We start from the raw sequence: 16,661 nt of genomic DNA on the forward strand, positions 1-16,661 counted from the left end.
TGGAGCAGGCCAGTGCCACTATGATGGCGGGTATTACTGCCTTGCTGGAGCAGCAGGCAGCCCGTCCCAGACTGTCCCACGAGGAGGACGTCGCGGAGAGGTTCCAGAAGAAGGGGCCTAAGGAGTTCTTGGGGACCACCGATCCGTTGGTGGCTGAGGGATGGATTCGCTCACTTGAGTCCATCTTTGACTACATGGGGATCACAGACGCCGACAGGGTGAGCTGTGCTACTTATATGATGCGAGGCGATGCAGCCTCATGGTGGGAGGGGGCAGTTAGAGGAGTCCATCTACCGACTCTGACATGGGCTGAGTTTAGGCGTATCTTCTACGCCAAATATTTCACTGAGGACGTGCGCAGCCGCATGATCCGGGAGTTCATGAGTCTCCGCCAGGGGGACAGATCAGTGGTGGAGTACATCAGCCAGTTTGAGAGGGGCTGTCGTTTCGTGCCCATGATTGCTGAGAGTCCGCAGGAGAAGCTGCGACAGTTTGTTGAGGGCCTGAGGGCAGAGATCAGGCACGATGTACGCATGGCAGACGTTTTTACATATGAGTCTGCAGTCAGCCGGGCTTTGCGTTCTGAGGAGGGTCGAAGAGCGATCCAGCTAGAGCAGCAGGGGAAGAGGCAGTTTCAGGCTGCATATCAGCGACCATCTTCGCAGCCACCTGCGAAGAAGCAGTATACAGGGCCGGCTAAGGGCCCGAATCAGCAGCAGAGGCCGCAGCAGCAGCAGAGGGGCGGGGCCCCTAATGCTATGGCTCATCCCACTTGCCCGAAGTGCCAGAAGATGCATTCGGGACCTTGCCTATTGGGAGCAGGAGTTTGCTTCCACTGCAGAGAGCCGGGGCATCAGATTGCTAACTGTCCCAGGAAGAAGAACACCGCTGGTAGGGTGTTCGTGATGCAGGCTGAGGAGGTCGATCCAGACACCTCCTTGATCACCGGTACATCCTATCCCTAGTATTTTAATAAATTCTCCTTTGGTTAAAGATTTAGTATTTAATTTGAAGTTCTTGTTATTTGGGACATTTAACAGCATGTTAGAATAGGAAGCATGTTTTACTTGTGATTAGAATTAAGAACTTGTAGTGACTCGTTTGGAAAAAAAAAAAAAAAAAAAAATTAGAAGTGGTATGAAACTGTTGGGAATTTTCTGCGTGCAGGGAGAATTCTAGTTGGAGGCAACTCCACGTTTGCGTTGCTAGATTCAGGGGCTACGCATTCGTTTATCTCCCTGGAGTTTATCAGGCGAGTAGGCATCACACCTGAGAGTAGTGACAGTGGGTATGATGTTACTATGCCGTCAGGGCAGATTATGTCTACCTCGAAGGTTATTCGAGGACTGGAGTTAGAGCTGCAGGGACACTCCATTCGAGCAGATGTAGTAGTCTTGCCGTTGAGTGGTTTTGATCTTATTTTGGGTATGGACTGGTTGACAGTCAATGGAGCTTCGATTGATTTTCGTCGGAGATCAGTGTCAGTGAGACCTACAGGGGGCGACCCGTTCACTTTTCATGCATCTCAGAGCAGTGATATTCCTCAGATGATATCCTATATTCAGGCGAGGAAGTTGTTGAGACGGGGTTGTCAGGGGTTTCTAGCGAGTATCGTCACGACTTCAGAGCCATCTAGCAGATCATTATCAGAGTTAGAGGTGGTTCGTGACTTTCCGGATGTCTTTCCGGAGGATGTTGCAGGAATTCCACCAGTGAGAGAGGTGGAGTTCAGTATTGACTTAGTGCCAGACACCGTGCCTATCTCTAAGGCACCGTACAGGCTTGCTCCTACCGAGATGAAAGAGTTGAAGGAGCAGATTCAGGAGTTGTTAGAGAAAGGCTTTGTTCGACCTAGCTTTTCTCCTTGGGGAGCTCCGGTGTTGTTTGTGAAGAAGAAGGATGGCAGTATGAGACTGTGCATCGATTACCGAGAGCTTAACAGAGTCACAGTGAAGAACAAGTATCCACTGCCGAGGATAGAGGACTTGTTTGACCAGTTGCAGGGAGCTTCAGTGTTCTCCAAGATCGATCTGCGATCTGGTTACCATCAGTTGCGTGTTAGGGATGCAGATGTGTCCAAGACTGCTTTCCGGACACGATATGGGCATTACGAGTTCTTAGTGATGCCATTTGGTTTGACCAATGCTCCAGCGGTTTTCATGGATCTCATGAACCGAGTCTTTCAGCCATATCTGGATCAGTTCATCATAGTCTTTATTGTGATATTTTGATCTATTCTAGGAGCATCGAGGAGCATAGACAGCACCTTCAGACCGCATTGCAGACTTTGAGGGAGCATCGGTTGTATGCCAAGTTCAGCAAGTGCGAGTTTTGGCTTGAGCAGGTGGCATTTCTTGGCCACATTATTTCGAGAGATGGGATTGCAGTTGATCAGTCTAAGGTTGAGGCAGTGCAGAATTGGGGCATTCCGAAGAATGCTTCAGAGATTCGCAGTTTCTTGGGTTTGGCCGGATACTACAGGAAGTTCATCAAGGGTTTTTCCTCTATTGCAGTACCCTTGACTTCCTTGACCAAGAAGAATGCGAAGTTTATATGGGGTTCAGACTGTCAGAGGAGCTTCGATCAGCTGAAGGAAGCACTCACTACAGCACCAGTGTTAGCGATGACAGTACCACATGAGGAGTTAGTGGTTTACACCGACGCGTCTAAACTTGGTTTAGGCGCAGTGCTTATGCAGTGTGGTAAGGTTATTGCGTATGCGTCGAGACAGTTGAAGATTCATGAGCAGAACTACCCGACGCATGACTTGGAGTTGGCAGCAGTGGTCTTCGCTTTGAAAATCTGGAGGCACTATCTTTACGGCGAGAAGTGCAAGATTTTCACCGATCACAAGAGCCTCAAGTACTTCTTCACCCAGAAGGAGTTGAACATGAGACAGCGCAGATGGTTGGAGTTGGTGAAGGACTATGATTGTGACATTAGCTACCATCCGGGTAAAGCTAATGTAGTGGCCGATGCTTTGAGTCGGAAGTCATCAGTGGTAACATGTTTGACTGTCCAGTTACCACTACAGAGCGAGATTCAGAGATTTGGCTTGGAGTGTTATCCGAGTGGCCATGCACCGAGCCTGTCAGTGTTGACGGTGCAGCCAGTTCTGCGAGATCGGATTAGACAGGGACAGTCTACTGATGAGGAGTTACAGCGATGGAGACAGAGAGATGAGGCTAGAGGTAATCTCCTGTATACAGTGGAGGATGGCATCGTTCAGTACCGTGGGAGGATGTGGGTACCGAACGTCGATCAGTTGCGAGCTGAGATTTTGACAGAGGCTCACGCATCTCCGTACTCCATTCACCCCGGAAGTACGAAGATGTACAAGGACTTGCAGCTATTGTATTGGTGGCCCGGGATGAAGAGTGACATCGGGAGAGTGGTGTCAGAGTGCTTGACTTGTCAGCAAGTCAAAGCAGAGCATCAGCGTCCAGCAGGACTTCTTAGACCTCTCCCTATTCCGGAATGGAAATGGGAGAATATTACGATGGACTTTGTAGTTGGCTTACCGAGGAGTACGAGAGGGTGTACAGCGATTTGGGTGATTGTGGATAGACTCACCAAGTCAGCTCATTTCTTGCGGTAAGGATTAACTACACTTTGACACAGTATGCAGAGCTTTACATCAGAGAGATTGTTAGACTGCATGGCATACCAGTGTCTATTGTGTCAGACAGAGATCCGAGGTTCACCTCAGCGTTTTGGAAGAGTCTGCACACAGCTTTGGGACTAGACTCTTGTTCAGTACAGCTTTTCATCCCCAGACAGATGGTCAGTCCGAGAGAGTGATCCAGGTACTCGAGGATCTTTTGAGAGCTTGTGTTATCGATTTTCGAGGATCTTGGGAGACTAGACTGCCATTAGTGGAGTTTACCTATAACAACAGCTTTCAGTCGTCTATAGGTATGGCTCCATATGCAGCACTGTATGGGAGGAGATGCAGATCTCCGGTGCATTGGGATGAGGTTGGAGAGAGGATTTTGTTGGGTCCGGAGATTGTGCAGCAGACAGCTGACATTGTGACGCAGATTCGAGACAGGATGAGGACAGCGCAGAGTCGGCAGAAGAGTTATGCAGATGCCAGACGACGCGATTTGGAGTTCGCAGTAGGTGATCACGTATTCCTGAAGGTGTCACCTATGAAGGGAGTAGCGCGTTTTGGGCGGAGAGGCAAGCTTAATCCGAGATACATAGGGCCATTTGAGATCTTGGAGCGAGTTGGCACGTTGGCCTATCGTTTAGCTCTACCTCCAGGGCTAGCGGCAGTGCACAACGTATTCCATGTATCCATGCTTCGGAGATATGTCTCCAACCCGTCGCATGTGTTGGATTTTGAGCCCTTACAGTTGCCACCAGATCTGGTGTATGAGGAGAGACCAGTGCGGATCTTGGCTAGAGAGGAGCGGAGGCTTAGGACGCGGGTAATACCGATGGTCAGAGTCCAGTGGCTGAATCACTCGAAGGAGGAAGCTACTTGGGAGACCGAGGCTGATATGAGGACTCGCTACCCGGAGTTGTTCGGGTAAGTACCTTAATTTCGAGGACGAAATTCAATTTAAGGGGGGGAGAATTGTAACACCCGGTATTTTTAATTACGTAAATCCGCCTGCATAATTAGGATATTTAATTATTTGATTGCGTAGACGGGACCGTGGACGGACGAGATGACAACTTTCCATCCAAATTATTTTATGAGCCTTTTTAGAGCCTTAAAATATTATTTTGAGTTTTATTATCTCAAAATTTTAAGTATTTAACTTTATATAATTTTAGGAGTCCTTTTTATTCAAAGTTAAGCCATTTTAATGACTTTTTCTTATCTTTAAAATTCCCCTAATTTTTAATTTCGGGATTTTATAAATTTTAATCTAATTTTATGATTTGAACGTGTATTTAGGATGTTTAAATTTATATGATATTTTTCTAGTATTATTAATTAACCTAAAAACCTATTTCCTTATATATTAAAAACCTAATCTACCCAAACCCATCCCTCAACCTACCGATCACACACCTAGCCGCCACCCCTACTATTCATCATCCCCTCCAACGCTCCAGCAACCTCCAAGACCCCATAGCCAATTAATTCGAAGGTTCCAAGCAAGGCCAAGGTACCCCGTTGTCGTCCCGTCGTCCCGAAGTCCGTCGTACACGTTTCTAACTCTACAAATCGGTGAAAGGCATGATTTTCTTTCAACTTTTCGTGCCAATCAGATATCTATATTGTGTTGATGGTTTATGCATTAAATCTTTCGAATTTTTTTTAGAAAAGAGTTGAAGGGTTCGATTTTTTTTTCCTGGCCTTGCTTCATGTTCACGTTTTGTTGATATAGATCGGTCAAGGGCTGTTGGCTAGGGTTCAAGAGGGTCCTAAGGAGCCTTAGGGTCGGTTGGAGTCGGACGGTTCAGGCTGGAATGGAGCCATGACCGAGCTACATCAATCGGCCCCAAGATGGTCACAGTTTAGGGTTACGGGTTCAGGGGCTTCGGGTTCAGGGTTCCTGGCTGCATGGGGACTGGGGCCCGACTGGGTTAGGTCCGCCCGGACGTGGGCTACGTCCGGGCGGCGGCGCTCCGGCCAGGGGCGGCCGGAGCCGGCCGGCAGCAGGCCAAGAGGGCCTGCTGCTCACGGCCGAGAGGCAAGGGGGGGAGGGGGATCGGGCTGGGCTAGTTTAGGTGTCCGGGTCGGGTCTGAGTGGTCCGGGTCGGGTCGGGTCGGTTAGGTAGTGGGTCGGGTCAGTGAGTTCGGGTCCGAGTTTGGTGGGCCGGGCTCGAGTATTTTATTTTTTAAGTATTTTACAAAATTATGTGTTTTTGAGACTAATAAATTGAAATAAAATTATTTGGACTCCCAAATAATTTTATTTGGACTTTTAAAATTTTAATTAAGTTAGTCCATTAATTTTGTGGGCTTTTGAGCCCATAAAAGTTATTGGGCCAGTCTTTGGGTTTTTGGGCCCATTGGGCCAGTTTAAGTGTTATTGGGCTTAGTGAAATTTTAATGGGCTTTATTAATTTAATTGGGCTTAGAATAATTATTTGGGCTTAAGGTTTGAAATAATGGGCTTAAGTATGTTAATGGGCCAGATTTAAGATAATGGGCTTGAGTGTAGGGCCAGCAGTCCAGGACCATCCATGAGAAAATTTGCATGTGTCCTGATTATATATTTAATTATTTTTATGCATTGAAGTTATTTTTATATTTATATGTTAGTAAGAAATTAAATTAAATATATAGGATGGACACATATTTTATTCAAGTGCATGCATTCATGAAATATTATTTTATGCATGATTTAATGTTAAGTTGAGCAATAAAATATTTTATGTTGGAAGTTGAAGTAGTGTGACAATTTAAGGGGGACTTGTCCCCATATGATTGAAGGGCAGTTTACTGCCAATTTAAGAGGTGATTCGTCACCGGCCACGTACGTAGGTTTCCACGCTGATCAGTATTTAATGTATGATTTAAGGTTACACTACGGATACAACCATGCGATGTTAGAAAATGAATTGCTCAATAATATTATGTAATATGTTATGTATGTTTATTTAAGTAAGTTATATTATTTAATTTTTAAAGCATGCTCATTCATGTATATGTATGTATTAGTATTAAATTGGTTTAAATTATTTTAAACCCTTGTTATGTTAGCATGTTGGGCCTCTAGGCTCACTACACTGGTATGGTGCAGGTGAGTACGTTGAGGATGACGTTGTACCCACCGGAGGCGAGGACGTATGAGCATGCATGCAGTGGCCCCGTGACCGTGAAATATTCTGAGTCGCTATGCATGTTATTGTTTTTGTCAGCATGATACATTTTTATTATTTTCAGTGATTGAGGGTCTAGAATATTTATTTAATATTTTCAGTGCATGCAAACTTTTATTTACTTATGCAGTATATTTTTAATTAATGTTTGACTCAGATATTTATTATATTTTTAAGAATGCATTTTTATTTAAGTATTTATTTGTTTATTCATTTTAAATATTTTTATTCTGTGCATATATGTATGGGCATATATGTACATATTTTATTTAGTAAGTATAAAAAAAAAAAAATTTCCGCATATTTATTTATTATAGAGTTAGGGTCGTTTCATAAATTGTCACACTACTTCAACTTCCAACATAAAATATTTTTATTGCTCAACTTAAACATTAAATCATGCATAAAATATTATTTCATGAATGCATGTACTTGAATAAAATGTGTGTCCATCATATATATTTAATTTAATTTCTTACTAACATATAAATATTAAAATAACTTAAATGCATATAAATAATTAAATATATATTCAGGACACATGCAAATTTTCTCATGGATGGTCCTGGACTGCTGGCCCTACACACAAGCCCATTAACTTAAATCTGGTCCATTAACATACTTAAGCCCCATATCTTAAACTTTAAGCCCAAATAATTATTCTAAGCCCAATTAAATTAATAAAGCCCATTAAAATACACTAAGCCCAATAACAACTTAAACTGGCCCAATGGGCCCAAAAACCCAAAGACTGGCCCATTAACTTTTATGAGCCCAAAAGCCCATAAAATAAATGGACTAACTTAATTAAAATTTTAAAAGTCCAAATAAAATTATTTGGGAGTCCAAATAATTTTATTTCAATTTATTTGACTCAAAAACACATAAATTTGTAAAATACTTTAAAAATAAAATACTCGAGCCCGGCCCACCAAACTCGGACCCGGACTCACTAACCCGACCCACTACCTAACCGACCCAACCCGGACCACTCAGACCCGACCCAGACCCCTAACCTAGCCCAACCCGATCCCCCCTCTCCCATTGCCTCTCGGCCGTGAGCAGCAGGCCCTCTTGGCCTGCTGCCGGCCGGCTCCGGCCGCCCCTGGCCGGAGCGCCGCCGCCCGGACGTAGCCCACGTCCGGGCGGACCAAACCCAGTCAGGCCCGAACCCCCATGCACCCTGAACCGCCAAGGCCGAGCCTCCTTCCTGCCAACCCTAAACCTGCACCTGTCTTGGCCGAGCTGCTATATTGGCTTCCCTGGGTTCGTTTGGCTCGAGCCATTCGAGCCACTCGAGTCCAGGCCGTCCCCCACCCTCCTAGGACCTTGACCAACAGACCTACCATCCATAGTTAACCCAAAAACGTGGTCATGAACAAGAGGAACAAGGAACAAAGCACATACATACAATACCATTATCGTTTTTCTGAAAATCTTTAAAATTTTGATGCATAACACTACACACACGTAAACTAACTGAGATGGTACGAAAATTTTAAGAAGGAATCATGCCTTTCACCGAAGATGACGAGAAAACACGAGCGTGGGGCGGTTCCGGGACGACGGGATGATGACTCGGCTTGAAAACCACACGAATTGAGGCTATGGAGTCCTTGGAGAATGCTATCTGATGAAGAATATAGAGAATGGAGGGGAGGTAGGCGGCTGATGCTAGGAGAATGGCGTAGGGTTTGGGGATTATTTTAGGTAGATAATGGTTTAATAATTAAAATAGGAAGATAATAACATAATTAAAATAATCCCAACTTTAAAAATAATAATACTAACATAAATATTATAAAATCTCGAAATAATAATTTTAGGGAATTTTAAAGATAATAAAAAGTCAATATTTTGGCTTAATTTGAATAAAAATGGACTCCTAAAATTAAATAAAATTAAATACTTAAAATTTTGAGATAATAAAACTCAAAATAATATTTTAAGGCTCTAAAAAGGCTCATAAAATAATTTGGGTGGAAAGTTGTCATCTCGTCCGTCCACGGTCCCGTCTACGCGATCAAATAATTAAAATACTAAAAATCATAAAAATTACTAATTATGGGTTAAATGCTTAAAAATAAATTAAATCATGCACAAATAATTCACATAATTATTTAACCCATAAATCATAAATTTAAATAATTAAATATCTTAATTATGCAGGCGGATTTATGTAATTAAAAATACCGGGTGTTACAATTCTCCCCCCCTTAAATTGAATTTCGTCCTCGAAATTAAAGTACTTACCCGAACAACTCCGGGTAGCGAGTCCTCATATCCTCCTCGGTCTCCCAAGTAGCTTCCTCCTCCGAGTGATTCAGCCACTGGACTCTGACCATCGGTATGACCCGCGTCCTAAGCCTCCGCTCCTCTCTAGCCAAAATCCGCACTGGTCTCTCCTCGTAAACAAGATCTGGAGGCAACTGTAAGGGCTCAAAATCCAACACATGCGACGGATTGGAGACATATCTCCGAAGCATGGATACATGGAAAACGTTGTGCACTGCCGCTAGCCCTGGAGGTAGAGCTAAACGATAGGCCAACGTGCCAACTCGCTCCAAGATCTCGAATGGCCCTATGTATCTCGGATTAAGCTTGCCTCTCCGCCCAAAACGCGCTACTCCCTTCATAGGTGACACCTTCAGGAATACGTGATCACCTACCGCGAACTCCAAATCGCGTCGTCTGGCATCCGCATAACTCTTCTGCCGACTCTGCGCAGTCCTCATCCTGTCTCGAATCTGCGTCACAATGTCAGCTGTCTGCTGCACAATCTCTGGACCCAACAAAATCCTCTCTCCAACCTCATCCCAATGCACCGGAGATCTGCATCTCCTCCCATAGAGTGCTGCATATGGAGCCATACCTATAGACGACTGAAAGCTGTTGTTATAGGTAAACTCCACTAATGGCAGTCTAGTCTCCCAAGATCCTCGAAAATCGATAACACAAGCTCTCAGAAGATCCTCGAGAACCTGGATCACTCTCTCGGACTGACCATCTGTCTGGGGATGAAATGCTGTACTGAACAAAAGCCTAGTCCCCAAAGCTGTGTGCAGACTCTTCCAAAACGCTGAGGTGAACCTCGGATCTCTGTCTGACACGATAGACACTGGTATGCCATGCAGTCTAACAATCTCTCTGATGTAAAGCTCTGCATACTGTGTCAAGGTGTAAGTAGTCTTTACCGGCAAGAAATGAGCTGACTTGGTGAGTCTATCCACAATAACCCAAATCGCTGTACACCCTCTGGTACTCCTCGGTAAGCCAACCACGAAGTCCATCGTAATGTTCTCCCACTTCCATTCCGGAATGGGGAGAGGTCTAAGAAGTCCCGCTGGACGCTGATGCTCTGCCTTGACTTGCTGACAAGTCAAGCACTCTGACACCACTCTCCCGATGTCACTCTTCATCCCGGGCCACCAATACAATAGTTGTAAGTCCTTGTACATCTTCGTACTTCCGGGGTGAATGGAGTACGGAGATGCGTGAGCCTCTGTCAAAATCTCAGCTCGCAACTGATCGATGTTCGGTACCCACATCCTCCCACGGTACTGAACGATGCCATCCTCCACTGTATATAAGAGATTTCCTCTAGCCTCATCTCTCTGTCTCCATCGCTGTAACTCCTCATCAGTGGACTGCCCCTCTCTAATCCGATCTCGCAGAACTGGTTGCACCGTCAACACTGACAAGCTCGGTGCATGGCCACTCGGATAGCACTCCAAACCAAATCTCTGAATCTCGGTCTGTAGTGGTAACTGCACAGTCAAACATGTTACCACTGATGACTTCCGACTCAAAGCATCGGCCACTACATTAGCTTTACCCGGATGGTAGCTAATGTCACAATCATAGTCCTTCACCAACTCCAACCATCTGCGCTGTCTCATGTTCAACTCCTTCTGGGTGAAGAAGTACTTGAGGCTCTTGTGATCGGTGAAAATCTTGCACTTCTCGCCGTAAAGATAGTGCCTCCAGATTTTCAAAGCGAAGACCACTGCTGCCAACTCCAAGTCATGCGTCGGGTAGTTCTGCTCATGAATCTTCAACTGTCTCGACGCATACGCAATAACCTTACCACACTGCATAAGCACTGCGCCTAAACCAAGTTTAGACGCGTCGGTGTAAACCACTAACTCCTCATGTGGTACTGTCATCGCTAACACTGGTGCTGTAGTGAGTGCTTCCTTCAGCTGATCGAAGCTCCTCTGACAGTCTGAACTCCAGATAAACTTCGCATTCTTCTTGGTCAAGGAAGTCAAGGGTACTGCAATAGAGAAAAAACCCTTGATGAACTTCCTATAATACCCCGCCAAACCCAAGAAACTGCGAATCTCTGAAGCATTCTTCGGAATGCCCCAATTCTGCACTGCCTCCACCTTAGACTGATCGACTGCAACTCCATCTCTCGAAATAATGTGGCCAAGAAATGCCACCTGCTCAAGCCAAAACTCGCACTTGCTGAACTTGGCATACAACCGATGCTCCCTCAAAGTCTGCAATGCGGTCTGAAGGTGCTGTCTATGCTCCTCGATGCTCCTAGAATAGATCAAAATATCATCAATAAAGACTATGATGAACTGATCCAGATATGGCTGAAAGACTCGGTTCATGAGATCCATGAAAACCGCTGGAGCATTGGTCAACCCAAATGGCATCACTAAGAACTCGTAATGCCCATATCGTGTCCGGAAAGCAGTCTTGGACACATCTGCATCCCTAACACGCAACTGATGGTAACCAGATCGCAGATCGATCTTGGAGAACACTGAAGCTCCCTGCAACTGGTCAAACAAGTCCTCTATCCTCGGCAGTGGATACTTGTTCTTCACTGTGACTCTGTTAAGCTCTCGGTAATCGATGCACAGTCTCATACTGCCATCCTTCTTCTTCACAAACAACACCGGAGCTCCCCAAGGAGAAAAGCTAGGTCGAACAAAGCCTTTCTCTAACAACTCCTGAATCTGCTCCTTCAACTCTTTCATCTCGGTAGGAGCAAGCCTGTACGGTGCCTTAGAGATAGGCACGGTGTCTGGCACTAAGTCAATACTGAACTCCACCTCTCTTACTGGTGGAATTCCTGCCACATCCTCCGGAAAGACATCCGGAAAGTCACGAACCACCTCTAACTCTGATAATGATCTGCTAGATGGCTCTGAAGTCGTGACAATACTCGCTAGAAACCCCTGGCAACCCCGTCTCAACAACTTCCTCGCCTGAATATAGGATATCACCTGAGGAATATCACTGCTCTGAGATGCATGAAAAGTGAACGGGTCGCCCCCTGTAGGTCTCACTGACACTGATCTCCGACGAAAATCAATCGAAGCTCCATTGACTGTCAACTAGTCCATACCCAAAATAAGATCAAAACCACTCAAAGGCAAGACTACTACATCTGCTCGAATGGAGTGTCCCTGCAGCTCTAACTCCAGTCCTCGAATAACCTTCGAGGTAGAAATAATCTGCCCTGACGGCATAGTAACATCATACCCACTGTCGCTACTCTCAGGTGTGATGCCTACCCGCCTGATAAACTCCAGGGAGATAAACGAATGCGTAGCCCCTGAATCTAGCAACGCAAACGTGGAGTTGTCTCCAACTAGAATTCTCCCTGCACGCAGAAAATTCCCAACAGTTTCATACCACTACTTAATCTTCCCCAACGAGTCACTACAAATTCCTAACTCTAATCATAAGTAAAACATGCTTCCTATTCTAACATGCAGTTAAATAACCCAAATAACAAGAATTCCAAATTAAAGACTAAATCTTTAACCAAAGGAGAATTATTAAAATACTAGGGATAGGATGTACCGGTGATCAAGGAGGTGTCTGGATCTACCTCCTCAGCCTGCATCACGAACACCCTACCAGCGGTGTTCTTCTTCCTGGGGCAGTTAGCTATCTGATGCCCCGGCTCTCTACAGTGGAAGCAAACTCCTGCTCCCAATAGGCAAGGTCCCGAATGCATCTTCTGGCACTTCGGGCAAGTAGGATGAGCTATGGCATTAGGGGCCCCGCCCCTCTGCTGCTGCTGCGGCCTCTGCTGCTGTGGCCTCTGCTGCTGATTCGGGCCCTTAGCCGGCCCTGTATACTGCTTCTTCGCAGGTGGCTGCGAAGATGGTCGCTGATATCCTGTCTGTACAAACTGCCTCTTGCCCTGCTGCTCTCTCTGGATCGCTCTCCGACCCTCCTCAGAACGCAAGGCCCTGCTGACTGCAGACTCATATGTAAACACGTCTGCCATGCGCACGTCATGCCTGATCTCAGCCTTCAGGCCCTCAACAAACTGTCGCAGCTTCTCCTGCGGACTATCAGCAATCATGGGCACAAAACGACAGCCCCTCTCAAACTGGCTTATGTACTCCACCACAGATCTGTCCCCCTGACGGAGACTCATGAACTCCCGGATCATGCGACTGCGCACATCCTCAGTGAAATATTTGGCGTAGAAGATACGCCTAAACTCCGCCCATGTCAGAGTAGGTAGATGGACTCCTCGTACTGCACCCTCCCACCATGAGGCTGCATCGCCTCTCATCATGTATGTAGCACAGCTCACCCTGTCGGCGTCTGTGATCCCCATATAGTCAAAGATGGACTCAAGTGAGCGAATCCATCCCTCAGCCACCAATGGATCGGTGGTCCCCAAGAACTCCTTAGGCCCCTTCTTCTGGAACCTCTCGGCGACGTCCTCCTCGTGGGACAGTCTGGGACGGGCTGCCTGCTGCTCCAGCAAGGCAGTAATACCCGCCATCATCGTGGCACTGGCCTGCTCCAGTGCTGTCATGGGGTGCTGCTGAGGTGGCGGTGGAGGTGGAGGTGGAGGTCTCCCACGTCGATTCACCTGTCTGGGAGGCATTCTGCACCACCACATATTTATTTACGTAAATCGCCATGCATAACTAAGTGTTTTGAAATTAGTACTAACTTAAATTCTAGAAATTAAATCATGCTACAAACATTTAAAACTTACAGACCGGTAGCGTGGATTTCTGAGCTCGCATAGCAGTAGTGACCCCTCCAAGGACCGTGCTCTGATACCAACTGAAACGACCCTAACTCTATAATAAATAAATATGCGGAAAATTTTTTTTTTATACTTACTAAATAAAATATGTACATATATGCCCATACATATATGCACAGAATAAAAATATTTAAAATGAATAAACAATTAAATACTTAAATAAAAATGCATTCTTAAAAATATAATAAATATCTGAGTCAAACATTAATTAAAAATATACTGCATAAGTAAATAAAAGTTTGCATGCACTGAAAATATTAAATAAATATTCTAGACCCTCAATCACTGAAAATAACAAAAATGTATCATGCTGACAAAAACAATAACATGCATAGCGACTCAGAATATTTCACGGTCACGGGGCCACTGCATGCATGCTCATACGTCCTCGCCTCCGGTGGGTACAATGTCATCCTCAACGTACTCACCTGCACCATACCAGTGTAGTGAGCCTAGAGGCCCAACATGCTAACATAACAAGGGTTTAAAATAATTTAAACCAATTTAATACTAATACATACATATACATGAATGAGCATGCTTAAAAAATTACATAACATGACTTACTTAAATAAACATAATACATAACATAATACATAACAATATTGAGCAATTTATTTTCTAACATAGCATGGTTGTATCCGTAGTGTAACCTTAAATCATACATTAAATACTGATCAGCGTGGAAACCTACGTACGTGGCCGGTGACGAATCACCTCTTAAATTGGCAGTAAACTGCCCTTCAATCATATGGGGACGAATCCCCCTTAAATTGTCACACTACTTCAACTTCCAACATAAAATATTTTTATTGCTCAACTTAAACATTAAATCATGCATAAAATATTATTTCATGAATGCATGTACTTGAATAAAATGTGTGTCCATCATATATATTTAATTTAATTTCTTACTAACATATAAATATTAAAATAACTTAAATGCATATAAATAATTAAATATATTCAGGACACATGCAAATTTTCTCATGGATGGTCCTGGACTGCTGGCCCTACACACAAGCCCATTAACTTAAATCTGGTCCATTAACATACTTAAGCCCATATCTTAAACTTTAAGCCCAAATAATTATTCTAAGCCCAATTAAATTAATAAAGCCCATTAAAATACACTAAGCCCAATAACAACTTAAACTGGCCCAATGGGCCCAAAAACCCAAAGACTGGCCCATTAACTTTTATGAGCCCAAAAGCCCATAAAATAAATGGACTAACTTAATTAAAATTTTAAAAGTCCAAATAAAATTATTTGGGAGTCCAAATAATTTTATTTCAATTTATTTGACTCAAAAACACATAAATTTGTAAAATACTTTAAAAATAAAATACTCGAGCCCGGCCCACCAAACTCGGACCCGGACTCACTAACCCGACCCACTACCTAACCGACCCGACCCGGACCACTCAGACCCGACCCAGACCCCTAACCTAGCCCAACCCGATCCCCCCTCTCCCATTGCCTCTCGGCCGTGAGCAGCAGGCCCTCTTGGCCTGCTGTCGGCCGGCTCCGGCCGCCCCTGGCTGGAGCGCCGCCGCTCGGACGTAGCCCACGTCCGGGCGGACCAAACCCAGTCAGGCCCGAACCCCCATGCACCCTGAACCGCCAAGGCCGAGCCTCCTTCCTGCCAACCCTAAACCTGCACCTGTCTTGGCCGAGCTGCTATATTGGCTTCCCTGGGTTCGTTTGGCTCGAGCCATTCGAGCCACTCGAGTCCAGGCCGTCCCCCACCCTCCTAGGACCTTGACCAACAGACCTACCATCCATAGTTAACCCAAAAACGTGGTCATGAACAAGAGGAACAAGGAACAAAGCACATACATACAATACCATTATCGTTTTTCTGAAAATCTTTAAAATTTTGATGCATAACACTACACACACGTAAACTAACTGAGATGGTACGAAAATTTTAAGAAGGAATCATGCCTTTCACCGAAGATGACGAGAAAACACGAGCGTGGGGCGGTTCCGGGACGACGGGATGATGACTCGGCTTGAAAACCACACGAATTGAGGCTATGGAGTCCTTGGAGAATGCTATCTGATGAAGAATATAGAGAATGGAGGGGAGGTAGGCGGCTGATGCTAGGAGAATGGCGTAGGGTTTGGGGATTATTTTAGGTAGATAATGGTTTAATAATTAAAATAGGAAGATAATAACATAATTAAAATAATCCCAACTTTAAAAATAATAATACTAACATAAATATTATAAAATCTCGAAATAATAATTTTAGGGAATTTTAAAGATAATAAAAAGTCAATATTTTGGCTTAATTTGAATAAAAATGGACTCCTAAAATTAAATAAAATTAAATACTTAAAATTTTGAGATAATAAAACTCAAAATAATATTTTAAGGCTCTAAAAAGGCTCATAAAATAATTTGGGTGGAAAGTTGTCATCTCGTCCGTCCACGGTCCCGTCTACGCGATCAAATAATTAAAATACTAAAAATCATAAAAATTACTAATTATGGGTTAAATGCTTAAAAATAAATTAAATCATGCACAAATAATTCACATAATTATTTAACCCATAAATCATAAATTTAAATAATTAAATATCTTAATTATGCAGGCGGATTTATGTAATTAAAAATACCGGGTGTTACACATGTTTTCCACATCTATTTCATTTATTTCTCTTGTTGTATCATGTAAAGTTGCTTCTTCTGGAGCTGTAACTGCTTCTTTATCTTGTACCTTTCTTTTTCTAGGTACCGTATCCTTCGAACCAATTGGTCGACCACGCTTCTGACGTATTTTAGATTCGTTTGCGGGTCTTTATTACATGGTCCTACAGGGACAT

At 44.3% G+C, this 16,661-nt stretch overlaps 1 protein-coding gene across 1 annotated transcript; it reads left to right on the forward strand.

Annotated features, from left to right (window-relative positions):
* Nucleotides 1-6,950, forward strand: LOC140893420 (uncharacterized). Its single transcript, XM_073302491.1, has 2 exons — nt 1-948; nt 6,708-6,950. Exons 1-2 carry the CDS (start codon nt 21-23, stop codon nt 6,755-6,757), a joined length of 978 nt encoding a protein of 325 aa, XP_073158592.1. The 5' UTR covers nt 1-20; the 3' UTR covers nt 6,758-6,950.
* The last annotated feature ends 9,711 nt before the right edge of the window (nt 6,951-16,661 follow it).

Source organism: Henckelia pumila, chromosome 3, assembly GCF_033568475.1.
Source record: "Henckelia pumila isolate YLH828 chromosome 3, ASM3356847v2, whole genome shotgun sequence".
NCBI classification, from domain to species: Eukaryota; Viridiplantae; Streptophyta; class Magnoliopsida; order Lamiales; family Gesneriaceae; genus Henckelia; species Henckelia pumila.